Source organism: Eleginops maclovinus, chromosome 2 (assembly GCF_036324505.1).
Source record: "Eleginops maclovinus isolate JMC-PN-2008 ecotype Puerto Natales chromosome 2, JC_Emac_rtc_rv5, whole genome shotgun sequence".
In the NCBI taxonomy this organism is placed as follows: Eukaryota; Metazoa; Chordata; class Actinopteri; order Perciformes; family Eleginopidae; genus Eleginops; species Eleginops maclovinus.
Genome location: NC_086350.1, coordinates 8,243,894 through 8,269,053, shown reverse-complemented (window position 1 = coordinate 8,269,053; position 25,160 = coordinate 8,243,894). Strand labels below are relative to the sequence as shown.

General features: G+C 40.5%; 1 protein-coding gene across 1 annotated transcript in view; it reads left to right on the top strand.

Annotated features, from left to right (window-relative positions):
- LOC134874326 (PDZ domain-containing RING finger protein 4-like) overlaps positions 1-22,283 on the top strand; it is a 112,105-nt gene extending 89,822 nt beyond the window's left edge. The window contains 8 exon segments of the mRNA XM_063898389.1: positions 4,259-4,512; positions 6,670-6,772; positions 12,936-13,034; positions 15,443-15,505; positions 17,066-17,167; positions 17,969-18,097; positions 19,035-19,245; positions 19,248-22,283. Of these exon segments, the coding sequence (XP_063754459.1) occupies positions 4,259-4,512; positions 6,670-6,772; positions 12,936-13,034; positions 15,443-15,505; positions 17,066-17,167; positions 17,969-18,097; positions 19,035-19,245; positions 19,248-20,500 (2,214 nt within the window). The 3' untranslated portion in view covers positions 20,501-22,283.
- The last annotated feature ends 2,877 nt before the right edge of the window (positions 22,284-25,160 follow it).

Here is a 25,160-nt window from a genome sequence, read left to right as displayed (position 1 = left end):
TTAATTCGAAAGCATAAAAAAGCTAATGGACTATTAGCGTCTACTGCCTGGGGCTTCCTTTTCTCCTGGCAGAAGAAGCACATCAATCACTTCTATCAGTAATCCCCTGCAAGCTGCCGGCAGTGTCTGTGCCTCCTGCCGTAGAAATTGTGCCTCAGCAGAAGCAGCATCAGATCTGGCTCAGGTTGACATCTTAACAGATAAACTGGCCCCACTTTACTACCACTGTCACTATATTCTGCCCTCAGTCTTTGGAGATATTGATGGACGGCAGCAGTCGATGAGACAAAAGCACTGACGGAGGAGGCGCCTGAGGAGTCGAGCTAAGCTGCTACGTGTTTGTTTGTTCTTCCTTGCTTGTGCTCACACCTGGAGGACGCATGATAAGATGGGACACAGATGAGAGGACATTCGGGTAGTGCTTCGCTGTAGGGGACTTCAGACTTGTACTCGTAAGAACAGTGACTTTTGTTGGAGTTTACAACTAAGTCTTTTTGTTTGAGCAAGGCAGTTTAAAGTGTTGTATTTCCTGGAGACTTAACGTGCGACGAGTACGTCATATTTTTGTCAATATGAAACTGTGCCACAACAAATATATAGAAGAAACTCAAAGGCGTTTCATCCTTTTCATACACTCCCCTTTTGGATCACTGCATTTGGTTTGTGAAGCCGGGTGGTTCTCTCTTGGGCTTTGAATGAAAACACATTTCTCACCTGGCTACCGCTGCAGCATATTTGTGTGCAAACAGCCATCAGATGTGTCTTGGTCCAGCAACTCCATCCTAACGCCCAGTTCTTTCCAACTTCCAACTCTACCTGATTCTCTCAGCTCATTTGAACAGAAAGTAATCTCTCATGAATAATCAGCATTGTTTCATTCCAGACAATAAGGTGATTCATGTTGACTTTGTGCATATGGAGCAGTTTTGGCCATGAAGCACTTCCAGAGCTGCATTGCACTTGATAAACACTACAGCTGCTAAATAATTTGTTGCAAACAGATTTTGTTTACGATGTATTTGCATACTTTGCATGCACACTTGAAGTGGATAGTTTATGCGAGTAAATCCAAAGATGTGTGATGATGAAACTTCAAGAGATTACAGCTTGTACTGAGCGTAAGGTAGTGAATGCGGGAAGAAATGCTTTATAAAATCGGCCAGCTGGGAAAAAATATTTCCATCAAAAATCTGGTGTATATTCACCCTTTGCTTTTTGGGCAAGCAAGCTGATGATGTACTCTGCAGAGCTGTCGCAAGGCATCTCAAGGACTGTACTGAAGGCAAATTCTTAATGTGAGAGTTTCTAGAAAGCTGCAGCCAAGCTCATAGAAACCCTCTCCATCTGTCGGATAGGACTGTAGATCCAAACAACTAACAGCACTGAGGCGGCAGAGCTGGATAGACATCAGCCACAGGGACACATCGATGATGACAAAGTCCCTAATGCAGGAGTTAAGGCTACTTAATATTCTTGTGTTGATTGGGGATTAATTGTTCCATCTGGCTCTTATGAAAACCAGTGAAGAGAATGAAAAAAACCTCCTTATTTTCACTGACGTGTTTGAGTTTGTTTTATTATGGTTTTGGAGTATGGCTAGCAAGTGCCGAGGCTTGTAGGAGGAGCCAGGCTATACCAGAGGCTGGGAAATGTGATCATTTTTCTCTGGGTCTGTCATATGCCATAGGCTGCCTCATTTGTCTGCTCCAAGTCCTTTGTTTCCACCAGGCTCCCTGTTCCAGGATTAGAGCAAGACACAAGCAGGAAAATAAGACAGAGAAAGAGAGGGAGACAGTAAAAGGAACTAAATGAGATCATTATTATTGTGCTGCATGTTTCTTTAATACAGTACTTTACTCTAATGTACGTGCTGCAGTATTTAAAATCTGCTGACAGGGCGAAAAAATGAATGAACGCAGGTTTGGAGTGAGAGAAGGAGGGATGAGGGAGGCTGCGCGCTACACTCTTATTTTTCTTCCAAATTGCCCTGCAGTTCCACAGGAGTGTTGTTGACCCACTTTATCTCCCACTCAGGTGATTAATGCCACATAGCTACAAACAAAGGTCACGTCAGGAGGCAGGAGAGCTGGCCTAAACAGACAAGAGCTAAGGGATTTAAAACCGTAGATGACTTCTGTTGGGGCTCAGAAATAACAAGCTATTTGTTGTTTTGTAGGGCATCACTCATTCTCCAGGGACAGTTTACTTGAGAAGTGAAGGAAACAAAGTAAAACAAACAAACTCACATCCACATTAGGTGTCAATATGTGAATGAACTAGGGACGAGAGTAACGCACCATTATTACACTATTTGTTTATGATTTCAGTGAGCAGCTAAGGATGTTATTTGGAATACCATTGTGTTTGAGAATGATTTAAAGACATTGTAATCCAATATTATTGATCAGTTTACCAATTTATTGTCCTAGACTTCAGATCTATTTTCTCAAAATTGTGCATTTTTTGCTTTCCAGGTAGAACGATTTATCAATTACACAAAATGACAATCAGCAAATGACTCAATATATATATTATATTTATTGCAGCATAATTTACAAGCCTAAATACTTGGGATAAAACACATGTCGTTTATAACACACAGTAATCTGCTTGCTCAAAAAGGAATCTGTTCAAAGACACAAACTGATTGTTTGGTCATCATTGGCGCAGATAGCAACAAGAAACAAAACATGGCAGACATATTTATTAAAAAGACTTGAGCTTGGCTTTATGCTATCATTTTATATTGATGCGTTGTCACTGCTCAGAACATCTAAAGCCATTTCTAAAAAAATGTACTGCCAACTGTAGTAAAATGTGTCATTGAACAGGCACGACTCAAGAACAAGTGCAGGATGGCTTGAAAATATAAGTTCTCTCTGCAGGAGTTCCCTGGTGGCTCCTGCATCTTAATGTTCTCTTTAGAGGCACGACATACATAAGCTGTCATCTGCCCATGAATTCTGTCTGAAAGAAGCTATTTGTTTTCACTCCTACCACTGTGTTGCTTTTTAAAGAGTGCTTCTGATGTCAGTTTTGAAACACTGCTGCTTTTTTGTGTTTCCCGACCTTGTTGTATTTCTCCCGAGCTGACTCTTTTTTTACTTTGCTAGTTATCATTTAAAGTGATTTCAGTTTGCTGTGCGAGCAAAAGGCTCCACTCCAAAACCATATTTAAATACAAAAGCAAGTGTAATTATGCTGTGTCTGTCTTTTTTCCCTTTTTCTCTGCGGTTATCTAAATTATAATCTCTGGTTTCAGCGTTTATACCAAAGCACATTCTCAAAGGTATTCTGCATCTATGTTTTCTCTTCCAGAGAAATTACTGCTGTTAAATGAAGCAATGATTTTTTTTATATGTGCCAGCTGTAGTGCAAATCGTTTTCAATCTGCCAGAAAATCCAGTTCATTTTGTGAAGATGAGGTTGAAGATGGACTGCTGGAATGAACAGAGGCCGTTGGGGCTTTGATCCAAGATCCAGATAACGTTGCATCAAACTAGGCTTTTGTGTGTATGTTTTCAAATGTTATGTTGATCAAGATTTCTCTTTGATCATCTGTCTGGAAGACATCCATGAAAGAAATATACATTTCTATGTGAATGCATTCACCCTGAACCACAACTTTAAAGCTGTGAAATGCAATATTGGTACAATGTTGCATTTATACAGTATGTTACATATTCAGAGACTTTAGTGTGCTATTGTTGGGATGTGATTCTTAATCTTTCCAGTCACAGACTTTACTCGCTGAGACATACAGTACACAGACCAACATAAATTCAACATCAACACATTAAATGAAAACATTGAAAAGTTGCATAATCATACAGAGATGTAAGAGAGGAGTATTTCTGAAAGCAGACAGCTGTGTTTTTGTACGCACTCTGAATGAGAACAAAAGGTTTATACAAACATGGACATATGAGACTTGGGGTGTTTATCTAAGGCTTCATTCAACTAGTTTCACCTTCCTCAGATCTGCTTCTATTAATTAGTATAAAGATCCAAATGAGAGAAAGAACTGATGTACTGCAACGTTCTGAGTTCTGAGTCGCTGTTTTGATGTCACTTACCCAGAAAAACGCTGCCTCTTTGGCTCTCATACTGAGATTTAGCTTCATCAATTAGATAGAAGTCCCTCTCAAAGACTTGTTTCTATAGCAACAGTCAACAAATAAAGAGTTAAAGCAAACAGAGCTTTTGGATATTGCAGACAAAATATAACCCATGCATAATTTGTCCCTGTCCTCCTCAGGTGAATGGAAAGGAGTTGTCCAAATCGAGTCATGAGGAGACTGTGGAGGCCTTTCGCACTGCCAGGGACCCCGTCGTGGTGCAGGTCATCAGGCGGACCCCTAGCGGCCGCCCCCATGGCCTCCCACAGGAAATCCATGTGGTGGATGTGTGCACTCAGACCGACATCACTTTTGAACACATCATGGCGTTGGCGAAGCTCCGGCCTTCGACCCCTCCTGTGCCTGACGTCTGTCCCTTCCTGCTCTCTGACAGGTGCGTTCAATAGGAAATGGTTTAGTTTCCATTAAATGTTCTATCTTTGCAAAGTACATTAAGAACGTAGACAAGGATTAAAAGCTGAACTTATAGTTTGAAGGTCAGTGATTTAGTATAATTTAATATATTTCACTTAAATTAATATCCTTTTGTTTTTCATTTGGTATAATTACAAAGAATTTCAGTTCATGCCACAAGAGTTTGTTTTTGTGTCCTTGTTTTGACTTTGACTCGGTCTGATGGTAATTAAAGGGGGGTGGGGGGTAGAGAGAAATGTTATTGAGCTATGAAGCAGAAATATCAGTGTTTGGAGGATTAGCATTACAAGTATGCAAGGGCGCCTGTAAAATATAAATGAATTGTCTAATTGGCTGCAGAGTTTGACAAATATGAATGTGTATGATGAATGATCTTCTCAATGTCCTTCACGTCTTCTCTCAGATAGGACACACTACATTTGAAATAAGGACAGGGCTAAGTCATCCTAATCAACTATTAATACAGAATGTATACAGAGGGTATGTTTGGCATTTCAATGTTGAATAAAAACGTTATTAAAATCTATCAATTAGCAACAAGTATGAGGAAGTTGAGAATAAATAAATGAATATCCAGTTTGACTGTTGAATAGATTACAATACACAATGAAATAACTCAGCAGTGGGATTAAATGTGTTTGTTGGGCTTCAGTGTCTTTACATTTAGAAGAAATGAAAGGACATACTAGAAGTCTGACAGTTAGAAGTCTAATCACATCTTGACTGGATGCTGGTTAGTGCAATCTCTCAACAACATGTTTGTTTTTTTATTGGTAATATGGGAGGAAGGCATAAAAATATGCACAAAAAAACCTCTTTGGGGTTTTGCTGGAAAACAACAAAGGAATGGGGTTCATTATTTCTTCTCGTGGCATTTTAGTTTATACTCTGTTCATCTCAGAGGAGGAGTAAACTGTGAGCAAGAGAAGTTTAGCATGAAGAAATATCCGGCTTCTGCCTCTCGGGAGTGTGACGATGGCAACGTAGGAGCCTCATAGCACAGAACTGGGAAGTCAGGATGGTCTCAGTGAAACATGTTTTTGTTATAGCAAATAATAAATTCGGAATCATAAACTCCAGTGGAGACATCATTAGAGAGTCGTTGCTCGCCTAAAAATATCATAAAAGAATCAAATGTGTGTGTTATTGTCAGTGTTACGTGCTAGGTGTAAAGTACTTTACAATAACTGATCAAAATCATCACCATGTATATATCTCACACAATAATATCCTCACAATCCCCCACGGAGCCTCCTTCCCATAATTGTATCTGCTTGGCAAATCCATTTTGACTTATGGAAGGTTTACAAGGTGATTAAAGAAAATGGGCTAATAAAAAAACTCGACAACACAGTGCAGCGTGTGCTTGCGGGCTACTTGCAGCCCCGGGCCAAGCCCAAATGTAATCAATGTGTCCCATAAAACTCACATTTTCTTTCTTTTCATCTGAGATCAGGTGCACAATCCAATATACAGCAGATTGTATAGTTGTAACAAATGTTTGTCACTCATGTTTGAGGCTAGATTGTAAATTTGTAATTGTATTCTTTGCACCCACTGCCAAATATTGTTATATGTGTAATATTGAGGCACTAAAGTATAAAGCATTCTGTCATTTTTCCGTCTGGGTTTGGGACTGGAAGATTGTCTTGAGACAGTTTTACAGTTCTGGGTATTCTGAGAGTCAGGCGGCCCCTGAACACATCGCTCAAAATCTTCCACAGTGTGTCTTTTTTGGAGTTTCTGTCCACCATGTATCTTGTGTGGCACTGCTCATTTTATTAAGCCGTCACAATGCTGTTTTGTTCAGTGACTGAGGGAGGCATAATAGAATGACACTGTACTATGTGGGGGGGTTTGTCATTCAATAATAGGAAGGAAATTGTGTGGATATGCCGTTATTAACAAGGGGCTGTATTTTTATCACACACTCACTCCAGCGGCATTGAAAGCCCTTGACAAATGCTTTATTCTTCAGATTCCTGAAAGACAAAGGCGAGGGAATCTTGTCACTTAGAGGAATTGAACGCATTATAAAGAAGCTCAACATCTCTCTCTGCCTCCCACTCTGTCTGTCTCTTCCTTTCTTTCTTCCTCTGCCTGTCTCCCCCGACAGCTGTCATTCTCTTCATACAATGGACAAGGATTACTATGAAGGGACGGGCTACCTCTCCCCTGTTCCAGCTGACGGAGAGAGGACAGAGGAGTTTGAGTATGAGGTAGGAAACACACTTGACATCACTGCTTTCTTAAACCTCACCGATTCTTTGGCATTGGTAATTTTATTAAAACTAAAGTCTTTGGGGCTAAGCTAATTGTCTCCTGGCTCCATCCTTATGCTTAACACACATATAGAGTGGTATCGGTCTTCTAATCCAACTCTCAGCAAGAGACAAACCTTTTCTTTACCTCTTACTTTAATATTTGAAGCCCCCTAGGATATTTCAATAATTAATGAGAGCTCTAGTCAGGTGAAAGTACTTCACTGCTGTGACAGAGCCTTGGAGGTATTGGCATGAGGCCCTCGACATCCCAAAGTTTTTGAGGGACTACTCTTAATTGAAAGTCTCTTCCCTCAAAATAAGAGGAATTGTCATCTCCGCATCATTGACGATATGAACCTTTACATTGCAATGTCTTGCAAAAGTGGTGTATTTGGTTACATGTGAAGCATTTCAGAGCAGAGATCCTTTCACACAGAGGTCAGATACTGTATGTTATCAGTCAGGAAAGTCAGCGTTTATCTCCTTTAATGTACGCCTGAAATAACATGATGTCCCAAAACTCTACAAAACTTTAATGTACGGCTAACAAATGTAAGGTTTGCTATCCTAACAGGTCCAGGAAAACAGAAGATACTTGGCGATTTCAACCGCAGTTTGTACATATCCACACAGTCTAGTCAGGCAACATACGGACAACCACTGTGTGAATGGACCATCAAGGGGCTTTAATGGCTCCTTATCAAAAATATATCATGATGTTATGGTTGCATAATGAGTATATGCCCAAATATTGTTGTCGATATGGATATTGGCCTCAAAAGTCCTGTATCAGTAGGGCTTTAGTGCTGACAAACAAGTTAAGTGCGTGCTAAAGTGCTGACAGTGTAGCAGAGATGCACCCCTATGTACAACCACAAACACACATCTGACCTCTCCAACTCACAGACACAAATTCTCTTAGCACTTCATATTTAATGATGCTTAGCAATTGGTGGAGGGTCCCAAACACTAATTGTCTCTACAGGCAGATCCCAGGACGACAGTAAAGGCAGATGATGAGCCACTTTGCAGACAGCTTGAGAAAACCCTTGCTGCCATTGGCAATGATGACATTTATCTACAAGGCAGAAAGAGAAAGATTAAAAACCTAACAGTTTCAGTGTTACCTGAGATGTGCTAATTGTTTTTCTCAGGAAAAGAAAGTGAATAACTTGGTTGACTTTGAGCTTGATTAAACCCAATTAAAGTCAGGTGTCTGTTGCAGGTGCTAGTAAGAAAAAAAGGAGATGGAAACACATTTCTTTGCTCCTGCAGATTTATTGGGGTGTAAAGAACAGGATCAGTCAGGTAGGTGATGTTTCTAAGGCTGTTGATCTCTGACACATAGAGATAGATACATACTGATGCACTGATTCAACTGTGACGGGAAGAGATAAACAGACTCTGTCTCCCCTCTCTGCTTTGGTCCAATATTCTTTATTTCCGAGTCATTGAGGTGCGAGCATATTGCAAGCGACTGGTCTGATGTATGATGATTGCTCCCCCCCCCCCCCTACCCATATTTGTGTCATTTGAATTTTCTCGTGAATGCTTTCCCCCCTCTGAGCTTGAGCTGTTTTTGCACAACCTAAAGAGATTTGTGCACCCGCTTGGATCCCAGTGTCAAATCGGTACAAATATAATATATTAAAGCCTCTCTTTATGCCTCATTGCTATTAACAAATCCTGCTATTCTGCGTATGCTTTGTAGCCTGCATCGTTTTTTATTTCATGCTCGAGGAGTTAGATATCAAGCTAATGCGACCCCACTTACTGTATGTCAACTGAAAACGCTGTGAGGGGGGTGAAGGGAAAAGCTGAAAAGCCACTTTTAGAGTCAACCTGATCCCTAAACCCCCCGCTGAAAGAGAATGAAGGAAAGACATTTCTTTAAATTACTTTTTGATACATGAAAATGCACAGTGGGGGAGAGCAGTTTGCCATCGCATCACAGAGAAACCATCTAAATCTAATTCACCTTTCTAATACACCAGCGCATTGATGTTTCTGTTAGGGTGATCCACATGTGAGAGTCCTGAGTACAGTGGTTGATGAGGTGGAGAGATGCCAGATGTTATGGGAGTGTTTATTCTGTATCCCTTATATTACCAAATATATTTTCGATCATGTGAAAACAGAATTATAGGGTTCCTGTACTTAATAGATAGGATACACCACAGACTGCTAGTCTCTATCTGATCTGAATTTAGCTATTTGGTTGGCTTGAAGTTATCAACTAGCTAGTGAACAGTGGAGCATTTAGAGAACCAGAACCTCTACTGTTTGCAGGTTGCCAGAAACTGGAAATAAAATGACTATGTAGCCAGGTTACTGATGGTTTTCAAAATGGTTTAAATGCAACAGTAAAGATTTAAAGATAAAAGAAACCCGGTTAGTGCTGCTAGACAGCAGGCTACTGTGTACACATAACACACATGGATAATTCAGTATTTTAGAAGAGGGTATGTCCTTGAAAGACTACCTGTGAAAGTCTCACAGTCTAAATCCAAGGCTCTTACTACTGTTTCATACACTGAAGGAATTCAAAATATGTTCAGCGGTAGTGGGTAGAGAATTGTATTTACCAACATGTTTTACAGTGACCAAATTGCTAATGTTCATGTAAATTCATTCTCAGATTTTCCTAAAATGCTTCGATTTTTCCTGTCATCTCTAATCCTCTTCTGTATATGTTTACTCAATTGGGACTGATAATCAAATTCCACCATACATCATTATACACTGCATCTCTCTCCGTAACCTCTGCTATTTAAAAAAAACTACGATTGAATTGAACATTTTGTGCATTCTGTAGGAAAATGTAGGAGAGAATTTCTTTTCCACCCCTTAAAATGAACAACCCCAGACTCCACACAGAGACCTATAACGTGGATCCCTTGATGTCTATTCACTCACAACACCACATTAGTAACCATTCCTCTGATTAGTTTCGGTAAGTTGTGAAAAAGTGAAGTACTCCAGGCTCGGCGATATTCTTCCCTCTCTTCCTGCCAGTGGTGGCCATCCATGCATTTGTGACTGCTTTTTCAATTACTGGTAATCAAAGGCACGATTATTATGACAGCATCCACTGTGCTTTGATGGTGGGCGGCAATCTTCCCCTAATCACGCCATGGCAGTCATTAATTTACTGTCAGCCCTCGTCCCTGTGCCACGCTGCAATCTCCCGCCTCAGAGGCAGAGAGCTCGCCTGGAAAATGAAATCAAACAGACAGAGAGACAGAGATTGGTGAATGCACGTTTGATGGATGAGGAGACAACCCCTCTTTGCTGAGCCATCTAAGTGTGTGTGGGTGTTTTCTGTACACAATATTATCTTAAAACATAAAAGACAGAACATGTTGTAGAGAAAAAGAGTCAAATGTGTTTGCTGCACATAGATCAACAACCACACATACAGCAGCCCAGATTCATCCAACATGCAGTAATTGTAGCAGTGTATCTTCCCTGATCATTTAGCCGTAGTTCCCCTGCACTAAATCTTACCATTAATTAGTCAGAAGTAACTTGAGGCTTGTTGCACACAGCTATATACGGTAGGGATGATGTAGTACCTGCTCACACCTCTGCTTTGCCTTAGTCTCTGCTATTAATATGTGTGGTTTATTTTTAGACCGATGTGTCTGAGACATTGCTAGTGATTTTAATATTTCCCACAGTTATACCACAACTTCTCATGTTAGCATGCAATATGTGTGCCGTCTCCGTATCTGCCATTACCTCCATGACTGCTTTGTTGCATCAGATGCTGCCGCCTTAATCATATTTTCTCAAACAAATGGAGGTAGCTTATTAGTAATACTCCTAATGCAGCTAATGACTGATTTTTGCAGTATTCATCACCTAAGCTTCTTCACTCTTTCAGGCTGTATCCTTATGCATTAGCTGGGATTTCAAGTTGTCGCTTCTGTGACAGTCAATTAAAGATCTGAGCTCCCCGTCAGGTGGAGGCTGTCGAGAAAGATTAAACGACACAAAGCTCAGATGACATTGTTTTTCTTCAGCTGTTTTTCTCTCCGCCTGTGCAGATCTGTGTGCTTTGCTAAAATTAACTTGTGTGTGTTAGCAGAATAAGGAATTCTGTTTGGGGTGTGCATAGCCCAGCAGCCATAGATTCCTGGTCCAAACACACCTCAATGATCTGTCAATATGTGACAGAAGCAGAGGTAAAAGAGCATAAGAAGGAATGAGTGATAGGGGGAAAGGGGGAAAAAAATGGGAATTGAGCCTAAAGATGTGTTGTGAGGAAGTGGGGGGTCATAAACAGCTTAGGAAGGGTAGCCAGAGGCAGCAGGTGGCGGCTCTCTGGCAGCGGTATTGGCCTTTTCCCCAGCTTCCCCTCATCTCATCTTCACCCCCCCCCCCCTCGTTCCATTCCCAAAGTCCTACCACATCTGACACGTGTAACCAGCCAACCCACAGTTGTCACAGAGGAAATGAATCTCTCTGTGTGGGGCCCATATGAGCCCCACCAGAGCCCTCACCACCGCCTACATCCTCCTCTCCACTCAACCACCTCGCTCCTGCTGCTGAGAGTTGGTGTGTTTCTGCTCTAATGAAGACTTTGGGAGGAGAGGCCATTTCATACTTGATTCCCTCCAACACCCTTGGTATGTTTCAGCATTTAGAGATGGAGCCTAGTCCTGTACTGTTGGGTGTTTGGATGCACCTCTGTTGTGGGAAAACCAGAGTGTAACGTGGTGTTTGTGAATTAACTCTCTACAAGCTTGGGAGAAATTCAAAGTTGTTTTTGCTTTCGGATTGAATCATGATTTAGATAATAGACGAAGGGAGACTGCCACTCACTGGAGTTCTAGATATACTTCAACTCTCACTTTCTGTTTGTTTGTATTAAGGAACTTAAATGAGGAATTCATGTTGATGCCAGGGTACTTTGCTCAGTTCCAAGAGGTTCATGGGAAATAGGACGACCATTGATTTGTAAGTCAATAGTTTGTTGATTTCTCCCCAAGGGAAGATGAGGAATACGTCAGTGCTGCAGCAAACATGTATATCTGCTAGAATTAGCATAATTATAGTTTATTTATAGTCTAATATTTTATAACTTGGCAAAGGCTTGAAAGAAAAACACTTGAGGTCCTCTGGCATTTATCAAAACCCCCACCGATCCAACTCTGAGAGCTGAAAATGTCTTTCATGATCAAACACTTTCAGACTCCAAACCCTCAGATGAGAGTTTGAAATGCAGACTCAATAAGCATTTCAAAAACAAGTCAGATTTTGTGCTCAAACTTGAAAAACATTGTTATTTGATGTGCAGCAGAGCGGGAACTTAGTCTACAAGTAGCCATTGTTTTGCATCAATATTTGAATGTTATTGGAAGTGTACTGAATATATTTGAAGTTTCAAGTCAGATTCTCCTTCCTCATTAAATGGTCTTCAAGGTCTGCGAAACAGCAACCCCACAAGGTTGGGTTAGTAGCTATTTTGGAATTTCCAGTCACACATCTCAATCTTCCTTTTCATTTGGAGATTATGCAGAGGTCATTGAATTTTACTGATTTAATTGTATTAGCAGTTCAACACAAAATGAAAGAGAAGTCATTGAAGTGTTCAGAAAAATAAAACATATGACCGAAATGTCACTGGACATACCTGTCCCGAGGTCGATTGTGTGATGTCATCAAAAACTCCTGGATGAGTAATGAATGGACGTGTTATCAACTTCTGAAGGTCGAAAACAATCTTTGAACTTGCCTTTGCTCTCTCTGGGGTTGGCAATGTCCATCTATCAGTCTGTTTGTGCACCCTTTGTTCGAACTGAAGTGTCTTGGCATAAATAAGTTGCTTAAAAAATGTGGTACGGACATTATTATTACCTCTAAGCAATGCAGCACCACCAGCTTAGGCTGTACTTTTTTTGCAAATTAGTAAATGTTGGGATGCTCTCACACTAAACTAATATGTTGTCCAATGTAAAGTTTATACCCACTAAACAGCAGCATGTTACCGTCATCATTATTAGCATACAGGCAATAGTATTTAGCTTAAAGCAGTGCTATGCCAGGTATGCATATCTGTAGAGTCTGACTCTATTTTATGCATCATTTTGTATTTTCCCTTTTGTCTACGTAGGAAGTTGAATTGTGTCGACTCAACAGCCAAGAGAAGTTGGGGCTAACTCTTTGCTACAGAACAGATGAAGAGGAGGATGTGGCCATCTATGTCAGTGAGGTGAGTAGATTCCTTCCTCTTCAGGATTATAGAACTGAACAAATAGTGTTGAAAAAGGGCTGGATGATTAATCCTATTATATTTTCAATTAGGATTTGGCTTCTTTCAACTTAATAAAACAAGATAACTGAGACAAAACAATTATTGTACAGGATTCTGTTTTGTTTCCTCATAGAAATGCATCACACCACTTTCCTTTACAGAAGTCCTTAAGAGACGGCCGCTTGCTGAACCTCCTGGACTAATTATCTCCATGGCACATTTATATAAAACCATAATCGCTGCATCCTCCAACTTTGGTTGCCGTGAGGAAGCTTCAACTTTTCACATAAAGTGTTTCATTCTCAAATGACACTGAATCATATCCCTTTTATCTTTCTCCGCTCTGCTTTGCTCCTGGAGATACTGTAACAGAAATATATCTGCCTTCTGCAAGATTTTTATTGCCAACCGGCAAAGCTAGGGCTGCTAGCTTTTAGAAAAATTAAAATAAGAATACTCTCAGGGCAATAGGTATATGCATATTCTACAGTTATATGCATATCTTTATTTCATTTCTTTGAAGTTTCACATTTACATATAGAAACTGACAATTATCATGGCTAGATCACAGTGCCTCAGTGAAATGCCTAAACAACTGAGAAAGCTCAATTTCCAAGACTAAATCATTTGTGACTATGTGAATATGTAATATTCATCTCCCAAAGTATAATTTGATTTAGTATTCATGTGAGTGAAGCAGGTTTCTGTATTAAGTAAAGCTATTTTAAATTGAACTCTTTTATCAACCTCAAATGACATTATTGAACAGCATGAAGACACTGTCGGTTAAATATAAATTGAGGAAAAACAACAGAAAACACTTTCAGGCCTTGTCATAGTTGTACACCCAGTCCTTCCAGTAGACCAATATTAAAGCTGTGAGATGCATTCTACCAAAAATACTCCTGCATGCATTTATCTCTTGTTAGTAGAATAAAAAATACTGTTCTCTGTTCTGCTCAACTTTCCCCCTCCATTCGTTTGAAGTTGACTCGGACCCTGCAAGGTGTTTGCTTTGAGAGCTGAGCAGAATATAAATCACTGTGGTCCGTAGCTCTTGGCAGCTTCCTTAGGTGTTCTTTCTTTAAAAAAGTGGGCTTAAAGTGTGTGCTGCATTTAGATAAGGTGGCTGAATGTCACTGTATACAGGATGTGTTGGAGGAAGTGTTACTCTGATGTTGCGTAAGACGTGAGAGCACATCAACATGGAGTCAAGAACAATGCAAGGTCACTTTACAACAAGCTCGATTTCCCATCTTTGAAGCGCTTGATGAAAGGCAACATTGTCTTTTATTCTGATTCCTAGGATGCTTTTATTTCCTTCTATTTTTTGTGTCTCAGCGGTGAAATAATTTAGACGTACAGGTGCAGAAAAGCTACATTTCCCTATGTCTATACCTCTTCATTACTGGTTTTACTCCATTCACAGTCTGGACTTAATACCAGCATGCATAGATCAAAAGTTTTTCCTGGATAGGTCACCAGTATAGCCAAGGCACACTCATTGACGTTCAAATCTCAAGCTTGTAATATTTTCTTACTCCTTTTTCTTATGCTCTTTCCATATGTTTTTCACAGTCCTGTCAGAAAAACCAACTAGAAAGAACCAAATCTCAGAGTCAATCCCAAGACTTTCTTTTTGTTTTGCATACATGTAACCAAAGCCAATTCGCCACCCACAATGATATCTTCACCAGTTAATAGATTCCTCTATTTTTCTATAAATCAGTTTCCAGTTGTAGGTCACTCGGGGTTTAGGTACAGAAAGATTACCTTCAATTTCCCCTGTTCCCTCTATTCCTGTTTAGTGACCTTCCTCCCAGTTTAATGAGTGTTCCTCTGTGTGGGAGTGGACTATCATGAAGATAGAGTATCACAGCACCTTACCAGCTCCAGAAAATCCTGCTTGTTGGAGAGAGGGAAAGAAATGGCCCCAGACACCGATTGATTGGCCGTTGAAAGTGTCCTGCCTCCTTGTTTACTGGCGTTAGTTACAGGAGGAGCAGGTGCATCATGTATTGGGGCAGAGTAACAGGCTGTTTATGCTGTATGCAGAGGCTGGTGCTATATAAACCTGCCAGAATATAACAGCTAAGGCGGCCACAATGGAGTACTTAAATGATAAAGGTGATGTTTAGGGTGGAAATGGCTTTGGAAACTGACCAGGCGGCTGCAGGAAAGGCTTTTGACATCGAAGGTCTTCCCACGTCAGCACACCTATTGTGTGTTGCTCACATTAGTAACACCAGTCTAGACATGTGGGTCTGCGTGATGTCTACATAATGAGTTAAAACCTCGCCAGGCACTCTGTGATTCTCTCGCATGAAGATTGAAAGTGCATTATTTTGTTCCCTCTACCTTCGCAGATCTGTCCAAACAGCATCGCCGCCAGAGATGGACGCATCAGGGAGGGCGATCGCATTATACAGGTACAGTAGGACCCACTCTCTCATGGCCCCCCACTACACCAGCTTTCATTAAATTCAACATAAAAAGCTACTTTTATTTTGTCCGACTCAACCACTGTCTCCCAGCACGAGAGCCCATTCGTTTTTAATGGCAGCACATTAAAAGGGGGAACATGCCCCCGCTGTGACTGTTAGGGGGAGAATAGCCCTCCTGGCTGTTTTAGTTACAGACTCAGCACCAACAGGGGTTTTTAAGAGTTGTGGATCAGGATGGCGCTGTGCTGCAGCTCACTGCCTCCTGTGGGACAGCTGAGAGGCTATGACTGTTATTAGCCCCTAGCTTCATCTTCAGGCCTGAGAGTCAGAGGCACTGTGCTACAAACCAGCAGCAGCAGTTGATAGGGGCTGAGGCTCTATAGTGTTTTCTCTGTGGATGAACGGGGTAATTATTGTTTTTGTTTAAACAAGTAATAGCCTCTAATTGTAGTGTCAAGCATATTATCACCTTATTAAATTGTTAAGGCAAACAATTGTCTATTAATAAATTAAGAACAGCATTACCATTTGCCTGCTGTGTGTTAAGCCTCCTGATGGAAGTAAAACCGTAATGTTTATATATGTTTGTTTTGCGCTCTGTTTTGGTCATCACCAACTCCTGAGGGAAATATAAGGCTCTTTAGGTTGCCAGATGCCTAGTACAGTATCTTCACCAGCACTTTTCACTAACTCCCAAGGTTTATTAGATCATTTTCATTAAAAACAGTTGCCTGCTCCTGCTGTAAAATTCAAATGGACATCCATATGTTATTGAATGCAATAAAAAAAACTTTAAAACAAACGCTGCACCAACGGCAGTTCAATTCACATGATCTCATATATCATTTTTGTAAGAGTTGGCCATACTATAGTATTATGTATTGCTTTTTATACTTAATAATACAGAAGATAAGGAACTAGAGATGCACACATTGCTATGTACTTTTAGTTTTTCCTTTTAGTCGGTACTATAGAACATTCCGATAAAGAAATGAAGTTAAGGGGTCAGCCTGCGAAGGTGATTATTTGGTACGTGGGGTGGATTTATAAGCACTGTTCAATTCTAATAGTATACTGGTGTCTGCTATGTGTTTTGTGACTGATTTGAGCCAGGAGGGGGAGTGTGTGTGTGTGTTTGTGAGGCAGACCAGCACTGTGGCACTATTATCCACCATTGACAGGGCCATTACTCTGCCTGCAAAAAGATGGACGCCCACTGTCAGTGGCCAGTTAATTGTACTGCTAGATGCATGTGCACTGCCGGATACTTTGGTGAACACAACAGCTCCGTCCGCCCCCGGCCGCTGTCCCATTCATAATCACTGTTGTGTTCTGCGCCGTATTAGAGAGCATCACGGGGTGTTTACAACTTCCCCGGGAAAAAAAAGGCATTATTGTGCATTGCCACTTTTATTGTGGTGCTTGGTTATTAATAGCTGCTTCTGTATTGGAGTGTGTGTGCCTGTGTTAAAATATGTGTGTCTAAATGTTTGTCTTGTTGTCTTTAAAGTGACTTTGCTTATCCTATCTGTACGTCATGTTCAGATTAATGGCCAAGATGTACAAGACAGAGAGGAAGCAATGGCTGCCCTCTCCAATGATGGGAGTAGGAACATCATACTGCTGGTTGCCAGACCTGAGTTGCAGGTGAGAATTAACCACACAGTAACATCACTCTGACATATGTTTAGCCTCTGACACTTATTGTGGGCTCAACATGAGCAAAGGAAGCATGCAATCCAGAGAGCCCTGAAGGTTGGTCTTTTCCATTAAAATATATTTGCGCAGAGTAAACCTTAGCCGTCCAGGGTAGCCAACCCTCCCCACCGACAGAACCCCTCTTAGTGGAAGCCACCACTGAGACACCTCATCATGTTTTATTTTTATGTAGCGCCACTGTAATTGACTTCCAACGGTAAGCCATAAAAGCTAATGGCATGCTAATGTGGAGTGAGTTCAGGCCCAAGGCCGATGGCGAATAAGTGGAGGGACTCTGCTGCAGTGCAGAGGAGCCAGCAGCAATAGTAGACTCTTTGTAATTAAATGTGTCTCTCAGTAGTAAATCTAAAGTCTTCAGATATGGATCCCATTTGGTTCACATCAAGCAGACAAACAGATGATGGATGGTGTGGAGAAAATAGGTCAAAGGTGGCAGTCTTATATCTATTAAATTGTATTGGCTTGATTTTAGGATTGCACTGCATGTTTTAAAGATGAGGCCATGCTTTTTGTTGCTTATGAAACAGGGACCTATATATCAGTCAACACGGTATCATATTTCAAAAACGTTTTATTTTCTCCTCAGAAAATCCTATTTGGGCACCCATTTGGAACACCCCACTATTTGTTTTGAGACACCGTGTCGCCACAAGCTTTAGGCTTTGACAAATAATGCTCGCCCCTTTCTCTTTCTTTCTCCATATGTTTCTCTTTTTCATTCACCCTTAGCTGGAGGAGGCCTGGCTGGATGATGAGCACAGTGAGTTCCTGGAGCAGCTGAAGATGGAAATGTTGGAGGAGCAGCAGAGAGAGGAGATGGAATTGGCTGCCTTACAGGAGGAGCAGGAGAATGAGCAGGTCAGACAGCGGTAAAACATTTGCTGTAACTGGATTAGCGAGTCCATAAAAAAGGTGCTTTTTTTGTCTTGGTGGACATTTCGAAAGGCTTGTTCCTTTTTTGTTCTGTTCAATAGGAATAAAGCCTCTAAAAACTGAAAGAAATATAAGTTGAGGCAACCTCCCCCCTGATTGAAAGACTATATTACCCAGTGTGATATGAATATCATACAGTTAGACTGACCAGTAATTGCTTTGACTGTATTAGGTCATAATTCACAATCCATATTAACATGTTAATCAAATTGACTACAGATATAGCTGATGGCAGAGACGAAATCCAACTCCTCATTGACTTTCTTTTCAAAACAGGCTTTGAAATCTGAATAAAATAATGATTATGAATATTTATGCAAGGGGACCATTGAACCATTTAAATTCCAAACATTAGTTAATCATACTTTAAAATTCTGTTTTGTTGAGAGAATAGCACACTACAAAATCCATATGAATAAAACTTCAAAGACAAGGCAGAGAGGAAACAATCCCTAAAGAAACAGAGCTGTGTAACAGAGTTTCACACAACAGCACATGTAATCCTTCAGGAGAATACAGAATCGGGTTGCACCTCATGAACTCTTAAGTCTTGCTGTTTTTGTTAATTTTAGTTGTTTTTCTGTCCTCATTCCATACAAAACAAGTTAAACATGAAAGTATCGGAAAGCACCAGATTACAAATCAAAGTTCATTACCACCTATATGACATGTTTGATCACTTGAAACATACTTGAAAACATCCTTACAACCCCTAATATTTAAAACAGGCTTTGCAAAAGTAAAATATGATAATAAAAACTCTTATGTGGATCATTAAAAGAAAGAGGGTATATCATAATACTGCATGTTTTATAAGTGCATCTATTAAAATGTTTTATGCCTGTTCATCTTTTTCTTTCAGATGAGAGCAGAAGATGACAAACCGACCTGCTCAACACTCCCCCATCATAAGGATAACGTACTTAGTATGAAGGACAGAATGGAAAGCTCGGAGCATAATGTCCTGGCACACATCCAACAACGTTTGTCCCAGTGCCTGAGAGACAATCGGGACACACACCGTACCACCGGCTCCACGCGGCTGGAGGACAAAGAGGATGAGGACGATGATGAGTCGAGGGGGATCGTTTCCAGCAGCTCTTGGAGCTAAAGTGTCAGATACGTAACAGCGGTGAGTACGACCTGTTCTACAGCCGGCGCAGCACTATCGAGTGCAGCATCGGGGAGCAGGGCGGCGTACAGCACGAGCTACGGATGCTCAACGAGGAGCTGCGCAGCATCGAACTAGAATGTCAGAACATCATGCAGGCCCATAACCTTCGTAAGGGCCAGCAGTCTCCCTCCACAGGACACTCTGCCCCCTCCACTAAAAACCAAAGCCTCAATCGTAGTGACCCATCCAGGGGTAAAATTACTGACATGGTAAAATCCGACAAGGACAGCTCCAGTGCCTATAACACGGCGGAAAGTTCACGAAGCACCCCTCTGGCAATGGACCGCTCCCCGGAGCACTCACTACAGAGAATGGTCAGCCTCACTAACCAGAGGAACCTCCGCAGTGGACTAGCAGGTGGCCCTTCTCTTAGCCCAAGCCCCATCCCAGCATACAATGCTGCAGTCCCAGGGAAAAGTAGCAGCCCAGACCACAGCAATCAGTCAAAATCAAACCAGACTACTCAGGCTGAGGAGGAGAGCAGTGAGAACTTAAAGCCACTTGCTTCCCAGATTCCATACTTCTCTCCATCCCACAGTTCCCAGCAGAGGCAGGTCAACATCCCCGCACATGCCCGCCACTACCAGAGCTACATGCAGCTGATCCAGCAGCACTCAGCTGTTGAATATGCTCAGAGCCAGCTTAGCCTGCTCAGTGTCTGCAAAGAGCCTCAGAGGCCCGTTAATGAGCCCAAGATGGAGTGGAAGGTCAAGATCCGAAGCGACGGTACGCGCTACATCACCAAGAGGCCTGTGAGAGACAAGATCCTGAGGGAGCGAGCCCTGAAGATTAAAGAGGAGCGTAGCGGGGGAATGACCACTGACGATGATGCAATGAGTGAAATGAAGATGGGGAGGTACTGGAGTAAAGAGGAACGAAAGCAGCATCTGGTCAGAGCAAAGGAACAGAGGCAGAGACGAGAGTTCATGCAGCGCAGTCGGCTGGAGAGTTTAAAGGAGAACCCTCAGAGCAGCAGCGAGGGTCGCAAGGAAGTCAGCATTATCGAGCTCAGCCAGAAGAAGATGTTGAAGAAACGCAACAAGAAGATCCTGGACAACTGGATGACCATCCAGGAGCTGATGACTCATGGTACCAAGGCCCCTGAGGCAGGGGCTAAGGTGCACAACGCCTTCCTATCAGTCACTACTGTATAAAACTAACACTCACATTCTACCCCATGCGGTATACTATACTTGCCTCGTTCAATGTGGCGTTTTTATGAGGACAATAGGAATATTTTTCACACTTTGTAACCCAAAAAGCATTTTGTAAAGAATTTATCAGTGTTGTCATGGCATTTTCTTCATGTTTTTTCAATATTGTTTTTCACATCACTATGCGGGAAAAACATTTTCTATGAAATGACGACTATATAATTATTTTAATACTTATAAACATTTTTATCTTTTCAATTCTATTTTCATATTTATGTTACGTAACCATATACTCAAAATGGTTGAATGTCATATTAAGAAAAGTGAATAATTTTCTTTTATTGATTGTGTTTACTTGCTAATTGCAACACCACATGAGTCGGTGGGTCTCATGCTTTTTACTTTCTTTTATCGTTCATTAACAGATCTACTTATTCTTTAAAGCTGAAATCAGTAAGTCTTTTAGTTTTCTTAAGAGGAATTATTTTTCAGACTACTGGTTCTTAAAAAATGTATTGGAAGTCTAGCAGTCAACCACAGATATATCAGCAAATGATGATAGCCTAAGGATGTTTTACAAAATAAAAGTTCAAATGAGGTACACGTTTCAGCTTTAAAAGGACATCAATATCTAACATTCCAATCCTAGTACTGTCTATCCTTTTCATGATGAAAGATTGAGAATAACTGCGGCAAGAATGTGTTTAATTCCTGAAATGTTATGAATTTGAGATAAATCCAAAAGGGAAAGAATCCAGTGTTTCACCGCTAACTGCCATATCTCTTTTGTCTGGGAAATCCTCAAAGTACCGAATATTCAACATTGTAAATTATGAATACAAGCAAAAGTGTCTCATCAAAAACTCAATTAACTTTTGTTGATGTAATTTTTATTAGCAGCAATTTTATGACAGCATTTAAAAGTGAAATACCTCATTTTAAAGTGAAACTCTTCATATGTTGTTTCTATGGCATGTGAACTTGAGCCACTTTTCTTACAAACATAAAACAACACTGCTACTCTGACTTTGTGGAATATGCACTATGTATACTGTACTGAAGAGTTTCTTTAGTGCAAAGTAACCAAAACATAGTCCAAAATATTCGAACAAATTGCCACTGCGGCAGCTTTGTTTGTATATGTTGCAGCTTTGGGTAAAATCAATTAGTATTCAACTTTGTTTTGCCAAATATTGTATTTTGATTTCAGCATTTTCAACTTCAGATGGACCTGCTCATAGCTTTGATGTACCGTTTTTTTACATCCTCAAAATACACCTTTACTCAGCATAGCCTTAACAGCAAAATGGTAAGTTTGTGTTGCCAACTGATTACATACACAAACGGTCTCTGGGTGTCTCTGTGCATTCAGCCTTATTAACACATGTATAATTAAGATTTTAGTTCCTGGAAAATACAATATAGTCGTTCCTTATGTTTGAGTTGACATTAAACATGTGTTAGGATGATTGCCGCTGAGCAGGACTCAGAACACAGCATATTAAGGTCATTTAAAAAAACTAAGCTGGTTAAATGAATGCGTTGCCATTTACCATCCGACTTTAAAGTCCACTTACATGTACAGTATCCTCATTCGAAATGCCTCATTTTTAACTGAAGTATTGTACATTTGAAATTTTAAACTGAACCTTGTACTTGTTTTAAGTCAATGTCAATGGTCTAATTTCAAGTAATGCGTAGTTGGCACATTTGTAGCCGGGTAAAATGTGTGATAATGGTGATCTTTGGAAAAGAAATGATAATAAATTATTGTTTTTTGGTATATCATTGCACTGGATCATATTTATTTTATTCAGAAGTTTGATGAAGAACCCAAATCTGCCGCTGTATTGCAGCTGCTGTCAAGTCCATGAACTATGTAATAAAAGCGTGACACTGAACTCTGCAAGGATTTAGCACACTAACTTGGTAATTAAATTAAGTTGCTTTGATGTTGAGCAAATCTGTTTACAATGTGACTTTCCTGTGGAGTGGTTGGTATGAACAGTGTGAATGTGAACAACATGAACGATCTGTGCTCTTCTTTTAGTCTTCTATGCCGAGGGTGTGTGTTGGTAAATTGTGTCATATCACAAAAGCTAACAGTGCAAACTACGAAAACTACATCAAGTAACGCTGGGGTAGCCTATCGACCTGTCCGGTGAAGTAAAAATGAATTACTTGTTCGATGAACACATGTTCGACCCAGATATCTCCTTAAGAGTGAGTTTTTTTCACTCTGCTGTGAATATGTTAAGTGATTAAACCGAAGGAGATTTCAATTAAAATCATCTTCCACTTGGACGGCTTTCTGTTCATTAAAATGGATCAACCACTTAATCATTGCTATGGCCTTGTCATATGCAGGGGAGAGCACTGGGATACTCTAGCTCTCAGTATTATCTTAAGTTGTCAGTGTGCTAAAGCTGAAATTGGATTGTCACGGATACACAAGCCCCTGAAGACTGTTCTGTACTTCCGTGTTTCAATTTAACTGTAAACTTGTTCCATTTTACGAGACTGGTCAATTATAAAAAGGAACCAAGTTTTCCTGATACCACTATACGTGTTTTCTTTTGGGTAGAAATTGTTCTTTGTTACCCGGGGGCATTATGTTTCTTTGCAGAGCATTTATTTTCTCTTTTGTTTTTCTTAGCCTTTCGATATGTATTTTCTCAGACTGGCATGTGAAGATCTCCTCCAACTCCTTTTCTTCAGGTTGTGTATCACTATGAAATCACTTCCAAATGACACTCCACTTTATCAACATACAGTTTATAAAGTTGTATAATGCCAGAGGACATAAGTGTGATTGGAAGGTTGAGCGTTAAATCTGTGTCTCCATTTATACAGCGACCAAACATTAACATCCAAGTCGATGTTGAAAAGTAGACTTCTGCCATCCCCAGGGCCTATTCGCTCTTTGCTCATTTATTAATTCCTCAGTCTGTATGGAAAGAGACAATTTAAATGCCATTGAAAAGTCACAGTAAAAAGTAAAAAGTGCTGTGAGTTTTACCAACCAACGGCAGAACTAGGCCGAATGCTCGCTAGCTAATTAAGTTCATCCCTAAGCCCCTGAAAGACCCAGTCAGGTGTAATTAAAATTGAGCCTGTGACAGACCATGGCATTTGTCAGAGCTCCCCAGCAGTTCAAATACCAGCACTGACAGAAATGTCAAATAGATAGTAGTGGCTTGTCTCCTCTTCAGTGCTGCACTCACACAAACACACTGAACCATTGCCTTGGTTATGAATGCTCCCTGATAACCTTTCGGATTCCCTGAGCAGCAAACACTACAAATTCTCTCCCGTTATTCACAGAGGGAGGCCCATATTTATTGACATACAGATCTACTTGACATGTCAAGGCGCAATCTACTTCATAGTGCCTCCTCTCCTTAATCTCAGAGGCTCGGAGCAAACTGGTAATTGCCCCAGATCATGCGTCTCTCGATGTCACTGTAGAAATTGATGGCTGCTTTGATCTTTGATATCATAACTGCTTTGTTGTTATAATTGGCCCTATCATGCCAGCTGTAGCGGAGTGTATGCAGATGATATGGACAGGCTGCTATTGCTGAGCCAGCTGTTCTATATGAATATGCCTCAATCTAGCAGAAGACAGTATCAAGTCTGTTAATAGAGGATTATGGGGCATGGAATTACCTTACAACTCATCACAAAGTCACTAGGCTTCCTTCCCAAGAGATGTCTGAACAAACATGTATAGACAAACCATTCAATAGACGAGATAATTCAGTCTGGACGAAAGGAGGTGACTAACCAACTAACAAACAAACCGACTGCTCTCCACCCAGCTATGCTAACATGGCTAAAGGACATAAACTACTGATGTGTTTCTCTTGGACAGATCTGAAGTGTTAAACAATAACAATGCAGTGTTTATATTATTTTTGCTCAGATATTCTTTCTTTACATGTACTACGAACCTCTGAGAATCTAGGCTGAACAAAAGGGGAAATCAGTGTTGCACTTTAGACTACAGTAAATTGCCTCGTATTGCATTATCTCAAAACATGTTCTTGTACCCGCGGAGGTTGGCAGTGCAGACAGTTTTCATAAAAACAAGTTGAGAGCCTCTCGAATTTCAGTTATGCTGTAACAAACAAGTGTGTTTTCACATTCAGTTTGCTCATTTCCAGCATTACACCATGCAGAAATAACTGGTTTATTGCAAAGTGTTTAAAGCCAACTGTGAATGTAATACCAAAGTTACACAAGTTAATAGTTTTCGGAATTAGTTTGAAAGTCAATTCTTCTATTCTCTCACTTTTATTTAATCAAAGCTCTGTGTATTCTAACTCTCTGCTGGATATGTGTGTATGTGTATGTGTCATTATTTATTGGCAGAGATCTTTTATTGCTTCTGTGAACCATTTGGACTTTTTTTTCACACCCCATGTTTTATGTGTGATTTGTTATTTCATCATCACCCCAACCAAATGCATTAGGGGACCTATTAAGCAAAAACCTGTGAATATTTTAGAGCATAATTAGAGCTCTAATTACAATTCATTATTCATAAAATGGGTCAGCCAAACTGCAATACATACTGCACAAGTCTTAAACAAGTACTATTTGGATAACAATTAGAATATGTACAATAGACTGTAAAACATATTGTATTACGGTTATG